The sequence below is a fragment of the Diabrotica virgifera genome, chromosome 3 (assembly GCF_917563875.1).
Source record: "Diabrotica virgifera virgifera chromosome 3, PGI_DIABVI_V3a".
NCBI classification, from domain to species: domain Eukaryota; kingdom Metazoa; phylum Arthropoda; class Insecta; order Coleoptera; family Chrysomelidae; genus Diabrotica; species Diabrotica virgifera.
The window spans coordinates 90,944,071-90,963,547 of NC_065445.1; the positions used below are offsets into that span (position 1 = coordinate 90,944,071).

Sequence of the window (19,477 nt, forward strand, 5' to 3'; positions counted from 1 at the left end):
ATAATTTAATCAAAAAAAATTATGAAGTACCTAACTATGTCCCTGAAATTGTGCGTTTCAACAGTTCACGGTGACAGATCATTATAAAGATCATTATAATATTGTTCTTATCGTAGTCTTAGAAAAATCACCGGTAGAGACGTTTTGTGCTACAATTAACATTAGAATTCGTTTTGTCGTATTAATTAATTAAACGCTTTTCTTTAGTTCAATCGTTTGGGTCAAATCTTTGGACGTCAATTTGACTGCCTTTTTTTCAATGCAAATGACTAAAAATTTGCAGACATATGCATTCGCGGGAACAATACACGAATACTCAATAAAAAAAAAATTGTTGATTAATTGTTTAAATAAAAAAACGATTTTAACGGAAAATGCTTAAATTCTCTTGTTTTTTACAATGAAGAAATTTAAAACTTTTACAGATTGTAGCTAATTATATTAACTATACATAATTTCACTTTTTACGTTAATTGCTTACGTTATGCTTCACAAATAAACAATAAAGTTTCAAATTTTTTTCCGATTCCGACTACTTTTCATGTTTGTACATCATATGTTTTATACATAAATATTTTAATAAACATGACGATATATTTTAATGTTTGAAAAGTGTAAGACTAAAAAGTAAAAAATAAAAAAATACGAAAAAAATATTTTTAAGAAACGCTTTTCTTTAGTTACGTTACGAGTGACTAAAATTAAACATATAAAAAAAATCAACTAAAAAGCAAAAAATAAAAAAATTGAAAAAATCTAACACATTCGTCAAAGAAAAGCGTGGCGCGTCTTCATCGAATAAACGGTTTTCGCACCACGCTTTTCTTTAACGAATGTGTTATGATTTTTTCAATTTTTTTATTTTTTGCTTTTTAGTTGATTTTTTATAACATGTTTAATTTTAGTCATTTTAGTTATTTACATATAATTACATACTTTATGTACAAAAGTTTTTCATCAACCATACGTTATTATTAAATAATATTGTAATAACCAATTTATAAACGCATTTGATGTCTTATATTATTAATAATTTGAATATCCCGTTTATTTGTCGCTTTAGATCAAAGAATTGACTCAACATATTTTATCAATCAATTTGTTTCGGTTTTTTTACAGACAGATTGCAGTTGTTTATATACATATCGTAACGTAATGTAAATAACATTTTTAAACATAGATTAAGTTTTAGAAATAGAAACCAAAACAGATAAATATGATAAGATATTGAATAAGCAATAGAGTTAATAATAAACATAATAATTATCACTAATATCGCTAATTATGTAAAGTGACATGTTCTCGTAATCAAAGCCACAAAATACGCATTTATAATACTTTTATATAAATATGTAGTTTAGATTAAATGAATAGTTTTTCAACTATAAAACACAATATATATGATAAAGTATTCCATAAACAATAGAATAGAGTTATTAATAAAAACAAGAATAAAAAACCGCTAAACGCCGTAAAAACGAGTGGCGCATATAATATTCCAGCTACAAAAGATCTGATATGAATATTACGTGGCGCGATAATGTATTTTCATTTTGATGGAAAATAAAATTCTAGTTTTATTTTAAAAGATTTTTCCATAATATTTGCTAAATTTGAAGTAAAACGGGCCACAAAAGAGTAAATTTGATACAGTTTGTATTTTGAAGCTCTTTTGTGGCGCGTTTTAGGTTTTACTTCCAATTTAGCAAATATTATGGAAAAATATTTTAAAACAAAACTAGAATTTTATTTTCCATCAAAATGAAAATACATTTTCGCGCCATTTCCAGGTATTTGTACTGCTTTACTCTTTCAATCTGTTGACATTTTACCATTAGCATTTCGTTAGTAATATACAGGGTGTAACAAAAATACAGGTCATAAATTAAATCACATATTCTGGGACCAAAAATAGTTCGATTGAACCTAACTTACCTTAGTACAAATGTTCACATAAAAAAAGTTACAGCCCTTTGAAATTACAAAATAAAAATCGATTTTTTCCAATATATCGAAAACTATTTGTGGTTTCTTATTGAAAACGGACATGTGGCATTCTTATGATAGGAGCATCTTAAAATAAAATGACAGTGAAATTTGTGCACCCCATAAAAATTTTATGGGGGTTTTGTTCCCTTAAACCCCCTCAAACTTTTGTGTACGTTCCAATTAAATTATCATTGTGGCACCATTAGTTAACAACAATATTTCTAAAACTTTTTTGCCTCTTAATACTTTTTCGAAAAGCTAGTATTTATCGAGATATTTTGAATATTTATTTATCAAATCCACCACATATTAATTTGTATTGTTACGTACGATTACAGACCTGATAATAAGATGAAAATTTATTTATAAATAATTACAGTTGGAGGTATATTTTCAACCATATTAGAAAAGAAGCCAGATCTCGATAAAAGGTGACTTATCGGAAAAATACTAAGAGGCAAAAACGTTTTAAAAATATTTTGTTTAACTAACGTTACCGCAATAATAGTTTAATTGGAACGTACACAAATATTTGGGGGGTTTAAAGGAACAAAACCCCCATATAATTTTTATGTAAACATATTAAAAAACAAGCCGCATCTCGATTAAAACTGATTTATCGAACTCGATTAAAACTGATTTATCGAAAAATTACTAAGAGGCAAAAAAGTTTTAAAAACATTGTGTTTAACTAATGGTACCACAATAATAATTTAATTGGAACGTACATAAAAGTTCGGGGGGTTTAAGGGAACAAAACCCCCATAAAATTTTTATGGGGTGGACAAAATTCACTATAATTTCTTTTTAAGATGTTCCTGCTATAAGAATGCCACATGTCCATTTTCATTAAAAAATCTCTAATAGTTTTCGATATATCGGAGAAAATCGATTTTCATTTTGTAACTTCAAAGGGCTATAACTTTTTTTTATGTGCATATTTGTACTAAGGTACAGTTGAGTCCGCGAATCTTTACCCGTGCGTCATCATTTAAAGCATACGAAATAAGTCGTTGATATGTCGGAAATTGAAATTTACTAACCGCAACAGCAAGTCACTTACTGTCACTTTTGCGACATTGCGAAGGCTTCTCAATCTTCTGCAATATGGAATAGTTGTCCTGCATTTGATACCTGAGTCCATACACGAATGTTTTTTTAGCCAAGAAACTTGTTTTCTTCCTACATCTCTACGGCCCTCTATTTTGCCTTTAAGGATCAGTTGTAATATTTTATATCGATTTCCCCTCACTATATGTACCAGATAAGACATTTGCTGGTGTTTAACAGTCTTTAGCAGTTCTCTATCTTTGTTGACTCTCCTTAGTACTTCTTCATTAGTTTTTCTTGCTGTCCAAGGTATCTTCAGCATCCGTTTATGAATCCAAATTTCCAATGCTTCAATTCTGTTCATGATCAATACTTTTAGCGTCGACACTTCTGTACCATTCAAAAGTACAGAGCAAACATAGTTAACAAACATTCCTGTTATCATTTGTTTCATCCTGTTATTTGACGCTCAATTTTTACTGCTTTCCGTTGATTGTAGTTCAGATTTAATATTAATGCCATATCTGGATTAATTATATTATTCGTCTTCAATTTTAATCTTTTTTCCGTACAACTTTTTTAGATATTTCATTTTAATAACTAATGATACGTAGTATGATATCTTTTCGAACTTGTTTTGGTCTCTTTATGTAACGGATAGCTGAAAAAAACTGAAATACCAAGCCAACAAAAACTTCCAGAATATTTCCCATCTCAGTGGTAAGAAGTAAGAATAGTGTTAACCTCTGTCATGATGTGCTTTTTTGGCAGAAATATTATCTTGGAGACAGCCAATCTACTCTATTTTTCCTTAGTTTGACTGGGATCTCTAGTATCAAAAAAATTGAGATTTTTGGCAATTGGCAATTTTTGTTGAAACGGTTCTTATCATGTAAACTTCATCATGATTGATAATCACCAGCCTATCTTACACATTGACGCCACTTCAACTGTACTTCTTAGAAGAGTTATAAAGGTGAATTATTTTTATCATGTTTGAATATTTAGATAAACATAATATTCGGTTATTGTAACATTTGATAATAGATTAAAAAGTATAAAAGGTATTTTAAGAAATTCAGTGATTTTTCATTCGGATAATTTTTTTTAATTGGTAATGCATTGCTTCATATATTAGTCCAAGTTGTGAAAATATTTTCCGGAGAGCAAAAAAGGTGATCTTTTGAATTTGTTTAAAAAAATTGTGTAAACAAATTTCTGCCCAAAATTTTCTCCCGGCACCCTTCTGATTTGTTTAAGGAGGACACCACTGAACAGGAATCTGCAAAAAAACGAATCAGAAAATTTTTCGTACGGGAGCGGTCTCACAACATGGACTATCTGTGTTTTTTGATAAAGACATCTTAATAATGCAAATGTCATTTATCACATTTAGACGTTGAGTAAGGTTATTTTTTTTAAATATAAATAAATATCATATATGCAAAAACATATATAGATTATGACCTTTGAATATTTAGAGATTATAAAAAATGTGACCTTTGCAGTTAAGGGTTAATGAAAATAAAATCGTATATGTATTTATATGTATAGTTCTAAGAAATATTAGCTCCTTGAAATTATTCTTTAATAAAATATTGTCTTTTAGTTCTAATTATTCCTTAGTACTTATTTTGGTGTATTTTGTCTTTTTTATTATTTTGTTACTATGCTTAGTTTACTATATTTACTTAAGCCGTCCTCTTATACCTTAAGGTGTCAAGTATGCTTTGTTTAATTGAAGATTAATTTCAAATAAAAAATTGATGGGTTCGACCGTTACTTGATGGAAGTTCATTTTATCTAACAATAAAACACTGAGAACGTTTGTTTTCTATACTTCCACAAAATGTATTGCAACTATGTGACTACAGCTGTTTCTACAATTAATAGGTACCATGGTACAATAAATTTCCCAGGTATGGCACGTAATGTTCCAAAATCGGCCGCTTTCGCGCATGACGTAGTAAAGATCCTTTTTCACGCAATATGTTCAACGTAGTATAGGAAAGACCTTTTAATTTAAAATTTTTAATATAATTTGGCTAATTTAATTATAGTACATAATTATAAAGAAATGATAAAGTTGTGTTATTATAATATTAAATAATAGAAAATATTTTGTAGCTAATTTAATTTTGTTGATTTTCGGGTAGTTATTTTAGCGAGGTTTTGAAACTGATATTTTAGAAACTTTTATTTTGTTAACACAGATATCCATTATAAAGCATTTTTTAATTATTATTTGTTTATTATACATACAGGTTGATCAAGTGGTACTCCAGTGTTCCATATTTCAGTTGTTTAAAGATACAAAAAAAGTAATATCCACATAAAAATGGGTCGCTACAAATTTTAAAATTATTTTCAAATATACAGGGTATCCCACTTCGTAATTTGTTGAAGATCAATTTGTAATTTAGGTACTCAAAATTTGTAGCTACACTTGAGTCCAGACTTGAGTACAAACACCAAACACAAAAACAAACAAATACACGAAAGCAAATAAAACTATATTTGCAATGAAACGGCGGACTTGGATCATATATTTTTTAATTGTAAGAAGTACACACATCAGTCGGACATTCTTACAAAAAATTTAAGAAGTTTAAACGTTTACGGTCCCTATAATGTTATGTATCTTTTGGCACTGAGTGATAAACGTATTTTTGATTTTATTTTGATTTTCCTATATGACTGTAAAATTAAGTTATAGAATGACTAGATTAGGCTTGTAACCTTAAATGTCTTTCCTTTTGATTGCCTACATGCCTGCCTTACCGTGTGGGGTGGGTATGTAGGTAATCAATAATTATTAAGAAAAAAGAAAAACCCTTGAATGAGAAAAGTGTGACCCTTGTCCTTATCGCAAAATTTTTATTAAGATTAATTTAGCAAAAATTCACTTTGAAAATAAAATGTTCATTATATTTATTCTTAACAAAAAGGTCGGTCAGACTTAGATAACCTTAACTTAGATTACTAATTAGATAGTTTAGATAAGATATATTATGTTTATGTATGTACTATTTACTTTGTTTCTGGCCGCATGGTCTAATCCTAAAGCCAATAAAAAAAAGATAAAACTATATAGACATTAACGAGTAAATGTTCTTAAATTAGTCTAAACAAACTATAACACATATATTATACTATCCAAAAAACTGAAAAAATCGCTAAAAACGAGTTAATTATAAGAATTTTGCAAAATAATCCACATAATAGTAACTACCATTACAAATAATGGCTCACAGGGATCTTTGCTACGTCACACGCTTGACCTCAGCTGTCAAATGTCATGCGCAAAATTGTACCATGAAACTTTATTGTACCATGAATAGGTACCTACTTATCGAAAAAAAAAACAGCTATAATTAATCCTCAAACTCTGCACCTTACCCTGTATATAGCTTAAACGTAATATCTTCCTCTTGTAGTAACTATCCGATGTTGGCGACAACATAATGCTGCTCTAACAAGATTTGTGGTTCTTGTGTTGAACCACGTACCTAAAAGTATATTTTTAAATCGGGAAATCCTTCGCCGTCCTGGTCTTCGTTTTCCTTCTACATTTCCCTGTAAAATTAGTTGCAGCAGTCCCTCTCTCTCGCTGTTCCTCATGATGTGGCCGAGGTATTCGACTTTGGCTGTTTGTATTGTAGTTAACGGCTGTTTTTCTTTTTGTATTCTTATAAAACACCCTGATAAATAACGTGATCGGTATAAGATATCTTCGACGATAAAGCCACATTTTGAAAGCCTCCATTTTCTGTGAAGTAGCGTCTGTGAGAGTCCACGACTTAACACCGTACAGCAGTATAAGAAAATATAACATCGTAGTAACCTGATTTTATGGGCATTAATAAATCATGAAATTTGAAGAACTGAGCAATTTTTTAAAATACAGATCTTGCTTTGTCTATCTTATATTTGATTTCTAGAGAATGGTCCCAATTTTCATTGACCTCTTTCTATTTAATACGAGGACGACGAAAAGCCGTATAGATACAAAGTTTAGTACTTTTATACAATTAGAATAATTGAAATAAAAATAATAAACAATATTTTAAATCCAAGACTTTTCGTTAAGAAACTGCTTTCTGGCTGCATCCTGTATCTCCGGCGTTTACAATATATAAGCACAAGAGACGACGAAAGGACAGTTTGGCCACGCATTTACCTTCTTTTCGTCTAAGAAAAGGACCCAAAGACAGTTTCAGGTATTCAAATCCGAGTAAAGATGAAAAAGATAAAGGCAGTTTTTGTTTTCATTTGATTCAGAGTTGGACCACTATCTGTATAGCTTCACTGAGGATGCATAGATGCTGAAATAGCTATATGGAGATGGTGGTGCAACTCTGAATCAAATGAAAACAAAAACTGCCTTTATCTCTTTCTCTATTTGTTGACCGTTCACACTGATTCATCAAAATTGCTGTTCCTTCTTAGAGATCATCATATATTTGGTTTTCTTAATGTTTAGTGAGTCCATATCCATATCTCTGACTACATTAATGTAGCCACACGTATGACATTTGATTTGTCTATTTTATGTCAGCGGTAGATAATTTTTTTAGGTGTTTTTACTAAATAAAACTTTTTGCTCAAAAGTTGACTTATCTGCTTCTGTCCACCGACCACACAATTCTTCATTCAGATTAAATTGTTCAATCCGATCAGAATCAATCTATTTTGGTGTCATTTGTCCTTTTTATTCTTTTGTTTCGATGCTTACTTTCAAATAAAAAATATCTTCAATTCTACTTTTCGATAAAAACAGGTATAATAAATCCTCAAAATCTGCACCTTACCCCGTATATAGCTTAAACGTAATATATGTTGTAAAAATAATTGTTTTTTTTTGCACAATTTCCGCAGAGTGCCCAGCCTAACTAACAATGTAGGCATGGGAGGAGCTAAATACAACCACGCTGGAAAACGCTCCAATTTCAGCTGCGCGTGGACTCGTGTTGGACCCGCCTCCCATAAAGAAAAAAATCGAAAATTTGAAAAATCTCACATATCTTTCAATTCTGGAGGTTGAACCATTAATTATAAGCGAATTTTCAATTTTATTCGATTTTTATTGTTAATTTTTATGAGGATTGTTCAAATAAAAGCTGTCTTTGATCACGTTTGCCTTGAAAACCCTTTGTTACATAATGAATCTGAACATGCGTAAGACAAAATTTATTATTATTAACACCAACACCCAATTGACCATCAATCTTCAAGATATCGAAAGTACACTCATGGACAAAATATCGAATATTTTGAAATTATTATAATATGTGAAGTGAAATTTTTTGTGCTGCACTCCTTAGACCTCCCAGTCCCAGTGTCATAGAAATAGGTTTTCTTTTCCGAATGCGAAGTTTTAAAGTGTCATATACATGTTCGATTGGATTTAAATCTTATATGGGCTATGTGGTGGCCAATATAATCTTAAATTGAATCTAATCAAAGTAAGTATTCACTATTTTAGCGACATGAGGACGTGCGTTATCATGTATTAGCACGAATCTGTCAAATTTAATATGGTTCGCAAATGGCACAAAATATGATCTAAAGTGTTTTCAATCTACATGCCGCCTGTCTTTCTTCCAATCACCTCCACAAGCTCGGTATGTTCTTTCCAAGCAATACCGCTCCATAGCACTATGCTGCATGGTACAATGAGAACAATGTATTGGACACCCTGTATAAATAATTATGTAAATGAAAGACTAAGTTTTCACTCTAATGGCATATAACATATCCCACCAGAATGAAAACAATGGGAACCTTCTCTGGTTAAGTTTTCACTCTAATGGCATATAACATATCCCACCAGAATGAAAACAATGAAATTGAAAATGGTTATTCATTTTTAATTATGTAAATGTTTACATTACTGAATAGAGAATTGAAAAACCTTTCAAATGAGCAACCACACGACCCCTATTCTCATTTAAAAAAATCATCGATTACGTCATCACGCCCAGACGGATGACGTCACTAGTATACCATATATGCCACAATATCATAACTTAAAAATAAAAATCGACCTGTTTCGGGAGTCGCCAGTTTACGAAATAACGAATTTATTCCTTTCATTTGCACCATACTGTCGGTGGAAAATGTGTCGCGCACGCTTGATCAGCAATTAAAAAACAAAGGAGTTTTGAATATTGCATTGCAAAAAACTCTTCGGGATTTCATCAATCGATGTTTAAAGAATATCTACCTACCTTGGGAACATTCAAATTTTCAGTTTTTCACATAGTTTTTGAGGGTTAAAAATAGCCGATTTCGCAATTTTTCAATTTTTAATCGCTTATATGTCAAAAACTATCATCTTTAGAGAAAGTCACTAAAGACCTTTTCTGTTTGGAATGATCCAAAAAAACCTGTTTTCCATGCAAAAAAATATTTTTAGGAAAAAAACAAAAAAAAAAACGTTTAAAAAATTTTTGACCACCTTTTGGTCCTGGCAACATGCAAATTTGTTAAAAGGAGTCCTTTTTGAGTAAGATTGTGAAAAAATCCGAATCAGAATATTTTTCCTAGCGGATGCGCAGTGGCTTTCTGGACTATCAGGAAAATAATAAAACAAACATTAAGGGATAGAACCCGGATGATGATATAAGAACCTATGCAACAATATTGAAGAAATTACCTTCAGATAAAAAATGACTGAAATCGGCACGTAAACCTTATGACAGCAGCAAATTATAAATGGTAAAAATATCGAGAGCCATACCGCTATTTGAAGGAGATCAACGAGAATGTCAAAAAACTATGGTAAGACAATCTATGACACCAAGGAATAGTCCGAAGGATAGACAGAAAAATATGCCTAAATAGAAAAAGAAAGAATAAAATGTGTTTATCAAACTCAGTGGCAATAAAAAAAACTACTTCAGTAATCCTACTTAATCAAATCGTTGAATAAAATATTTGCTGGCGTTTTTAGAGTCAAAAAGTCTTAATGTTGTTAATTATTTTAACGCTTATCATGCAACCTGTTTATAATGTTCATTATGTTTTTTATTAAACAAGAAGGAATGCTTCATTCACCTTGTATTACTTGGAGGTTGTTGTGAAAGGTGCGTTTGCTTGTATACCCTTGAATATTACGCTATCGATATCTGTAATCTTGTTTTAATAAAAAAGTGAGTCATTTAAATCATTTTAACCAAATTCATTAATTTCGTCGTGTAGGTAACAACCATATGATCGTCGACATACATGTATTTGCTAACGTTTACAAAATAAAAATAGGGCCAGCTTTCGTTTTTTTTTATTATCATATTTAATTATTATTGTGTAGATAAACTCAGGTAGGGAACAACTACATGAGCAAACAAGTCATTATCAAAAACATTCGGAATGATAACAATAATTGCCGAGTATTGGGACAAAAATATGACTGCAGTAAAGGAAATCACAAATGACTTGTAGGGGAGCGAAGTATGCTAAATGTGCAGTCACTCGAGCGTTATGGGGAGCTATTGGGTTGTGAAGAGTAGGTCCTAAAACCAAAAAAAGTTAAGTAAAGTTTTCCATTTTAGTGGGCGCTTGCCATTTTTTAATTTAATTTTCCATTTCCAACAATCGTTTTTTCCGATTATAACGCCATCTATCCATAATTCGAAAAAATGTTTCGAATAAAAGTTATTTATTTTTACTTAAGGAATCCAAATCTGCAATAAAAAAGAGGGCTCCTATTCAAGATTTTAAAGTAACCCCCCACCCCCACCTCCTTGGGGGGTCGTGTTTGGTGCCATTCGATAGATTTTTTAAAAATATCGAATAAAGGCAAGCGTCCACAGACCCGCATCGTACGCAACGGATTTTAGTTTGCCTTGTACAGAAACTTATGTAACCGCGTCCACTGATCCGCATCGTACGGATCGCATTATCGGCAATCATTGTATGGCAAACTAAAATCCGTTGCGTACGATGCGGGTCTGTGGACGCTTGGCTTTAGTGTATATTACAGTTTTTCGATTAGATGTTCATTTCGCGAAATATCGCGGGATTCGTATTTAAAATATTAAATTTACCCCCCACCTCTCTCCGTGGAAAGTCGTGTTTGGTATCATTCGATAGATTTTTAAAAAATATTGAGCACGTATTTTTTAGTTTTTCGATCTGTCATTCATTTCGCGAAATATTCGCTTTTTTCTTGTGAAACTTTGGGACTCACCTAGAGATGCATCAAGTCAAACTAGTTTGATTTTATTCAACAAACTTGACTTGACTTGAAAACCAAACTTTTTTTGTAACAAAGTTTGACTTGACTTGATTTCAATATCTTTAGGTTTGACTTGAAATCAAAATTCTTCAAACAGTTTGAAGTTTGAATATCATATTGCGCAACGTGTTTATTTTCAATTCGAATTGAGAGCGTACCGACTTTTGTTTTGACTTATTTGGATAGGTCTGAATCTGCTACTCCGCAAATTAGTTTGTAGTTCATATTAGTAAGAAGATGATTGGCTTGTTTATTACGTTCGTTTTGAAGTGTGTGCTTTGTGAAGTAATATCTGAACCTGAATATTTTTCGCTCAGAATAAGTACCAGATCAAATTGAGTCTGATTTTGAAGGTATTCCCAGTGCAAAAATTAAGAGAAAAAAATCTGCATACATACTTGTATTATGTAAAAATAAAGAACAGCGTTATAAAATGACAAATAGTGAACTAATTCTTTAAGACGACATTGCAAAGTCGCAAAAAATTCATTAAACCCACTCTATCAAAAATATAATATTTTGTTGTTCCTTCATAAATTTTTGTTGAAAGGGGCCGTTCAAGTATTACGAAACGCAATTTTTGAAGCTCTTACAACGTCTTTATCCCATCTGTATCTTTTCATATTTTGTTGTGAAGAAAGGTCCAGTTATTTATTGCAAACATGTGTTACTCTGCTTGATTTTTAATACAAATTTTAAGATTTTTTTACTTAAATACTATTGTCCTATTATAACATGAGCGGAGCGTGAGGAGGCAATATAATACAATCCAGGGCTTCTATGTAAAATATAAACGAAAGTTGAAAAGTTGGGAGATTGTGATTCCGTAGTTTTTTTTATTTAATTTAAAAAACAATGTTACGTAACGCGCTGTTCGAACCCCCTCCCCCCGTATAACGCGCCCCCTAACTTGCATTACGTAATACTCGAAAGCTTCCAAAGTAGATTAAATTACACTTGGTATGATAAAAAAACTATCCAACGAATTCTTTGTTTTAATCTAGTAACACTGAAATATAAAAAAGTTATATCGATAAAACGAAACTTGCCAGCAAGCAATTCTAAGCATACAGGAATCATTTTCAAAAAATTTACCCTATTTTGATTATAATCGCCTCCTGTATCAAGATACTTTTATGTGGCACTCATTGTATTAATAATTTTCTTATCTTAATTGGCAACTAACATGTCAATCTCGACAAAAAAGTATATCTACTAAATAAATTATTTTTCCAACTCTTTCAAACTAGTTTGACAAACAGTTTGAATTATAATAATAAATAATATCGTATGGCATTTTTGCCGGGGAGATCCTTTCGGATAGTTCCAGCGCCAATTACATCTTTAACCCTGTTTCAAGTAACTAGTGTCGATGTACACTAGCCCAGGGGGACCGACGGCTTAACGTACTCTCCGAGGCACGGTGAGACGGTCGTGTCATTATTGGAAATGAAAATGGTTTGTCTTTGGCAGGGATCGAACCCACGTCTACTGGCGTATGAGGCCAGCGTTTATGCCGTTACCCACGGCCGCTCACAAATTTGAATTTTCAAACCTGTACGATTGACCAGTTTGACTTGACTTGAATAATTTGTCAGAAGGATTGACTTGAGTTTGACTTGAAATTAAGTCAAACTCAAGTCAAGTTCAAACATTCAAGTCAAACTTGTGCAACTCTAGACTCACCCATTTCCTTACGCCCGGCCCAAATCGTCAGATTTTTGAAATATGTGCATGTATTCTTGCATGTACTTAACTTACCTTATCTTAATTTGACAATTTCGAGTTTTTTTAAGGATAGAATTTTTTTTCGAGCCCCCCTTAACGAACTCCCTGTGTTAAGAGCCAATATATGGTAGAGAAACATCTGCAGAGTACCAGGTTTCTCCCCATATGATAATCTGACGCGCTCGAGTAACTGCACAAAACCCCCGCTTGGGCTCCCCTACCATTGGGAACGGTTAGATTTCAAAGTCAATAATATACAGGCAAAACACTCTAGAATGTTAAGATACCGATCTTCTTCTTCTTCCAGTGACGACTCCACTAATGAAGGTTATTCGTCTCTATCGTCAGCTTTTCTTAAAAGCGTCTCTGTGTCTAACCCGATTCAGTCGCGAATGTTTTTCAGCCAGGATTTGTCGTCTACCAGGACCCCTACTTCCGTCGATTTTACACTTCATAATCAGCTTTAACAACTCACACTTATTTTATCATTTCTAAATATGTGCCCAAAATATGCTGTTTTTGTCCTTTTAATGGTGGTCAAAAGTTCTTTTTCTCTTTCCATTCTGTGCAACACCATTTCGTTCGTAATATGATCGGTCCACGGTATTTTCACCGCTGTGTCTAGGTACACGCTAACGTGTACGCAAATAAAAAAGTTAGGTACACGCTTAAACGTCATTAAGTCAGTGACGTCATTATTTAGCGTGTACTATGACTGGATTTTTTGGTACACGCTAATTTGAGCCGCGTGTATGCTTTGGTATTAAGTATCTGTAAGTATTGCGAGTGTCAGAGTGCGGTTAGAATTTGTCTACTCGCGTTATGTTTACACTTTTATATTGATTTATAAAGAGTTTCCTTATTTTTTACTTGTTTAGTGTTTTTTTAATTAACTATGGAGTGTGGACAATTATTTAGTTCTTTTAATGAGTTTAACAACATTCTAAAACAGTATGAAAAAGATAAGAGACAAAAATTCGTGATTAAGGGTAGCAGAAGTAATAAGATAAATATACGGGGCAATTGATTAGTGTGATAAAACTCAGTAGATCCGCTAGAGTAATAGATAGCAATAAAAGTTAGTAACAAAAATTTTAGCAAACTTGAAGCTTCATATTACAAAATTACTAAAATTAGTTAGAATGTTACAGGGCGTTCGATAATATAGTGGCAGACCAAACTGATGTTTTTAAATTGAACACCCTATATTTCATTTTATGTTCGAAATCTTCTTAACTTCCATATCACAAAAATATAAAGGTTGTTATACAGGGTATTTACAAAGTTATTTTCTATTAAAATCGTAACAAGTTCAACTCCCTGTATAAATAAAAATAAACAACACAGCAAAAATAAACACCAATATAAACTGGTATAATTAACTTACGTATAAAAATTATTTTAGGAGTAATAAATGAAAATAGTTTCTGTCCTTGTGGGATCGGTACTCACCGGAGGGACCGCAGACGTTCGGATACAATTAGCGTCTCTTTGCAAAGACAATGACGTCGACTTTGCAAAGTAACAAGACACTTACTCAACACACACACTACACATACACCTGAGTTAGTGATAAGTTATACAGTTACGTGGCTAAAGGTTCTAGTTCTAAACCAAGGCCAGAATCAGAGAAAAAAAATTTTGTATATATCATGTTAACTAATATTTATTTTGCTAACCTGAATATATACTTTTATATACATATTGTTTTATTACAAGGACCTCATTGCCTTCTTTATGTATGAATAGAAAACAAAAAAGTTGTGATTGGCTAATTGACACCCAAGTCTATGCCATAAAAAAGTTTAAAACATCTGAATAGTTTTGCTTTCCTTCCCCTTCCCTTAATAAAAATATTTTCTATCAAACAAACACTAAACATATCAAAATAGCGTGTACCAAAATATAAAGTCACTGGACACGCTAAATAATGACGTCACTGGCTTGATGAAGTTTAATTCGCGTGTACCTAACTTTTTTATTTGCGTACACGTTAGCGTGTACCTAGACACAGCGTATTTTCACACCGTTACGTGAGAAATATAATGAAAATATACTAATTACATGTCTATTTGTTCTTATTAGCAATGTTAAACAGTGCTAACAGTGAACCAATGAGAAACAAATACAGGGTGTTAGTAAATAAGTATGAAAAATTTTAGAGGTAATTCTACATGAAAAAATAATGCCGGTTTGCTCTATAAACATATGTCCGCAAATTCTTCGTTTCCGAGATACGGCGTGTTGAAATTTTTATTTCAAACTGCCAATTTATTTATTGCTCAAGACCGGTTGAGCTATGAAAATAAAATTTGGTGGGTTTTAAGATGTAGATATTGCGCATTTTTTGACATACAACTCATAATTGTGTATTCATCATTGGTGCGCCTACGGGTAATAGTCTGAATTTTTTTAAAGAAAAAAATAGTATTCCACTGAGATATTTCAAACTAAAAATTATTTTTAAATGCTATGTTTAATTTATAAGATTCCTTTCTTAACTTTTTTTGATATGGTGTACCGTTTTTATGCAAAAAATAAAACATCTTGGCGCGTATTTTTCACTTCCTAATGCGAGTGCATTATCAAGAACTATTTAAATACTAATCTAAAACAATAACAGAAAATATTACTAATATTACTAAGATTTTAAATAGGTGCAAAGCTGCAACAAATGTTCAAAACGACCTGCTTTAGAGGTGACAGAAGAATTTTATATTCATCATTGATGAGTAATGGACTGAATTTTTTTTAAGAAAAAAATAGTACGCCACCTATACAGTGCTAGTCAAAAGTCCGTACCCCCTTGTATCTTTTGAACGGATATACCTATAATAGTGAAATTTCGAGGAAGGAAAAAAACTGACTTAAGCTTCTTAACTAGCCATGACAGGTGACGTAATTATGACAGATGACTTTACAGCGCCAATGTGACAGATAATTTTAAATAGGACCTTATGGAAAGTGATACCTCGTTTGAAAGGTATTGAAAATACCTATTCAGTCATACTAATTTTGTTTGAGTTTAAGCTAATTTTGAATAAATGAAATAAATATAAAATTGTACTTTCGCATTCAATTAATAAAAATTCAAAATTCCGCATTGATTACTTGTCAAATAGGTTGACGTTGACGGAAAAACTACTAGAAAATTGAAAAACGTCAACTTTTTTGACAAAAAAACCATAAGCGGACATTTTAATTTTTATTAATTAAATGCGAAACTACAATATTTTATTTATTTAATTTATTCACCTAAATCAAAAACAGCTAAAACCCAAAAATTTAGTATGACTGAATAGGTATTTTGAATACCTTTCAAACGAGGTATCACTTGCCATAAGGTCCCATTTAAAATTATCGGTGACAGTGGCTCTGTAACGTCATCTGTCACTATTACGTCATGACTATTTAAGAAGTGTACGTCCGTTTATTTCCTCCCTCCAAATTTCACTAATACAGGTATAACCGTTCAAAAGATACGAGGGGGGTACGGACTTTTGACTAGCACTGTATATGTTAAATTAAAAATCATTTTTGAATTCCTCGTTCAATTTACAACAAAAAATCTTTCTTGTCATTTTTTCATATGATGCGCTCTTTTCGTGCAAAAAAATAAAAAAATCTTAACGTTTACAAAGTATTTGAAATAAGTTTCTATGCATATTATGGAAACTACCTCGAATACTTTGTAAGCGTTAAGATGTTTTATTTTTTGTATAAAAAGGGCTCTTTAAATTAAAAAAAGGCAAGATATATTTTTTGTCACAGATTATAGGAGAAATTCAAAAATGATTTTTAATTTGACATATCTCAGTGGCGTACTATTTCTTTAAAAAAATTCGGATTATTCGCGTACGCGCGCCAATGATGAATATAAAATTCTTCTGTCACCTCTAAAAGACGTTATTTTGAACATTTGTTGTACTTTTGCAATTAATTAAAATCCTATTAGTAATAATTTCTGTTGTTGTTCAAGTTTAGTATTATTATTAAACAGTTCTTGATAATGTATTAAGAAGTTAAAAATACGCGCCAAGATGTTTTATTTTTTTGCATAAAAACGGAGCACCAGATGGAAAAAAGTCCAGAAAGGATTTTTATCATAAATTAAACATATAATTTAAAAATAATGTCTAGTTTGAAATATCACAGTGGCGTACTATTTTTTTCTTAAAAAAAAATTCAGACCATTATCCGTAGGCGCGCCAATGATGAATACAAAATTCTTAATTGTATGTTAAAAATGCGCAATAATTACCTCTTAAAACCCACCAAATTTTATTTTCATAGCACAACCGGTCTTATGCTGGCCACTCACTTACGGATATCGAAGAGGCCATGGCATGCAGGCCAGGACTGAAGGCCGTTATTTGAGTAGTTAAGTTAATGAACTGCAGTTGAGACGCCACACACATGCAGTTTTGGGATGGAGCGTGCCAACGCCTTTACGAAAACTGCGTGTATGTGGTGATTTTGGCTTCAATTAACCGCCTGTCAGTCGCTCGGCCTCTTCGATATCCGTAAGTGAGTGGCCAGCATTAGACCAATAAATAAATTGGCAGTTTGAAATAAAAATTTCAACACCCCGTATCTCGGAAACGAAGCATTTGCAGACATTATGTTTATAAAGCAAACTGTCATTATTTTTTCATGTAGAATTACCCCTTAAAGTTTTTCATACTTATTTACTAACACCCTGTATATGAGGTTATGAATCACTTAAAAGTCTCCAAAAAATTAGTATCGTCAAAATAATTTCGATAAAATAACACAAAGCACGAAAATCAAACACATTTAAAATAAATTGTCCATTCATGCTAACATCAGAAAGAGAAACTATCGATTCCTAAATTTTCCACTAACCTTCGATGACTTTGTCTGCCCTGTCTTTGCTGACCATTTTCGCACCTTCTCTAACGACGCTTTTGACGATATCAGCCATCCTGGCAAAAAGGATACCAGCATCGAAGAACAGTCTTTGGTGGATGGTAGCTCTTGCCTGATTGCACTTTGGATACAGGTCGGTTTCTGGGTGATACTTTTCGATCTGAAAACACCGTAATGTACCGTAAAAGAATTTGATATTTAATTAAGGGGACAACACATTAAATTATAATTAAATGTATTGAAATGCACCGAAACATAATAAATTAGGCAACAGTTGAACAATGAATATAATCTTACATTAACTGTTTTAGTGAAATGAAAATGAAAGACAGCTTATATTTCTTTTCGTTTCAGAGGTGACCGGTAGAAGCTAGGACAAATAATCCCCGGACAAATAATCCCGGACAAAAAATCCCCACAAATTATCCCTAGACAAAAAATCCCCGCACAAATAATCCCCGGACATAAAAAGGCCCACAAAAAATCCCGGACAAATAATCCCCACAAATTTTTTTGGACAAAATATCCCCACAAAAAGTTCCCAAGAAATATTTGCTGTCGAATAGTTAGGTAATACTTAGTTCTCTAAAAAGTTTTCCTGAAAGGGCCTAGCCGGGTAAGATGATGAAAAGTGCCCCCAACTTGATTCGAATTCCATATAGGTCACCGTTTAGCATATGTAGTGATATTCACTTTCTGAAATTTTTAGCCCCCTAGTTGGTCATGTGACCCACCTAGAGCCTAATTAGGGTTTTTATGTTTTTATTTTTTATCTCAGCCGCATCGAGAACTAGCGAAAAACTTTAAATAAAAAAGTTGTAAGATTTTAATTTTTGACAGGAAATTTAAATTTTAGAACGATTTAAAAATTTTAAATGAGTATAAAAAAATAACTAAGACATTCGTTTTCACGAAAAAAATATATAACGTGTATTTTTGCATATTGTTTCACCCTGAATTTTTTCAAATTTTTAAAATTGGTGAAACGCACCTTTAAAAATAAAAAAACCGCATTTTTTCGGTTTTTTTTTTCGTTTTTTGATACAATTTTATACATATTTTTCAAAGAAGGTAACACCGTCACTAGAATAGGTAAAAAACTGAAAAATAATTGAGGTTTGCTTAATAAAAATTTTTTGTAACGCCATCCATTTTCAACATACAAGGCGTTGAAGAAAACAAAATTTTACACATTTTTTACGATTTTGCCGAAGCTACTGGCAACATTGTAATAAAACTTGGCGGGTTTTAAGAGGTAGTTATTGTGCATGTTTTGACATACAATAATTAAGGATTTGATATTCATCATTGGCGCGCATAGGGGTAATGGTCTGAAGTTTTCAAAGAAAAAAAGATAGTACGCCACTGACATATTTCAAATTAACAATCATTTTTGAATTCCTCGTTCAATTTTCGATAAAATAACTATCTTCTCATTTTTTCATACGACGCGCCGTTTTGCTGTAAAAAATAAAATATCTTAACGCTTCCAAAGTATTCGAATTAGTTTTTATAATGGATGTACGAATTTATGTAGATGTAGAAACTGCTAGAAGTTCGAATACTTTGTAAGGGTTAAGA

The 19,477-nt window shown here is 31.8% G+C and overlaps 2 protein-coding genes across 4 annotated transcripts in view; one reads left to right on the forward strand and one right to left on the reverse strand.

The window, feature by feature from the left end:
* LOC126881912 (sprouty-related, EVH1 domain-containing protein 2) overlaps nucleotides 1–19,477 on the forward strand; it is a 285,065-nt gene that overhangs the window by 180,589 nt on the left and 84,999 nt on the right. The gene's annotated exons all lie outside the window — the stretch shown is intronic.
* LOC126881919 (glutathione S-transferase 1-like) overlaps nucleotides 1–19,477 on the reverse strand; it is a 44,075-nt gene that overhangs the window by 8,199 nt on the left and 16,399 nt on the right. For both annotated transcript variants that reach the window (XM_050646653.1, XM_050646654.1), the window contains exon 2: nucleotides 17,873–18,056. In XM_050646653.1, the coding sequence (XP_050502610.1) occupies nucleotides 17,873–18,056 (184 nt within the window). The remainder of the gene's footprint in view (nucleotides 1–17,872; nucleotides 18,057–19,477) is intronic.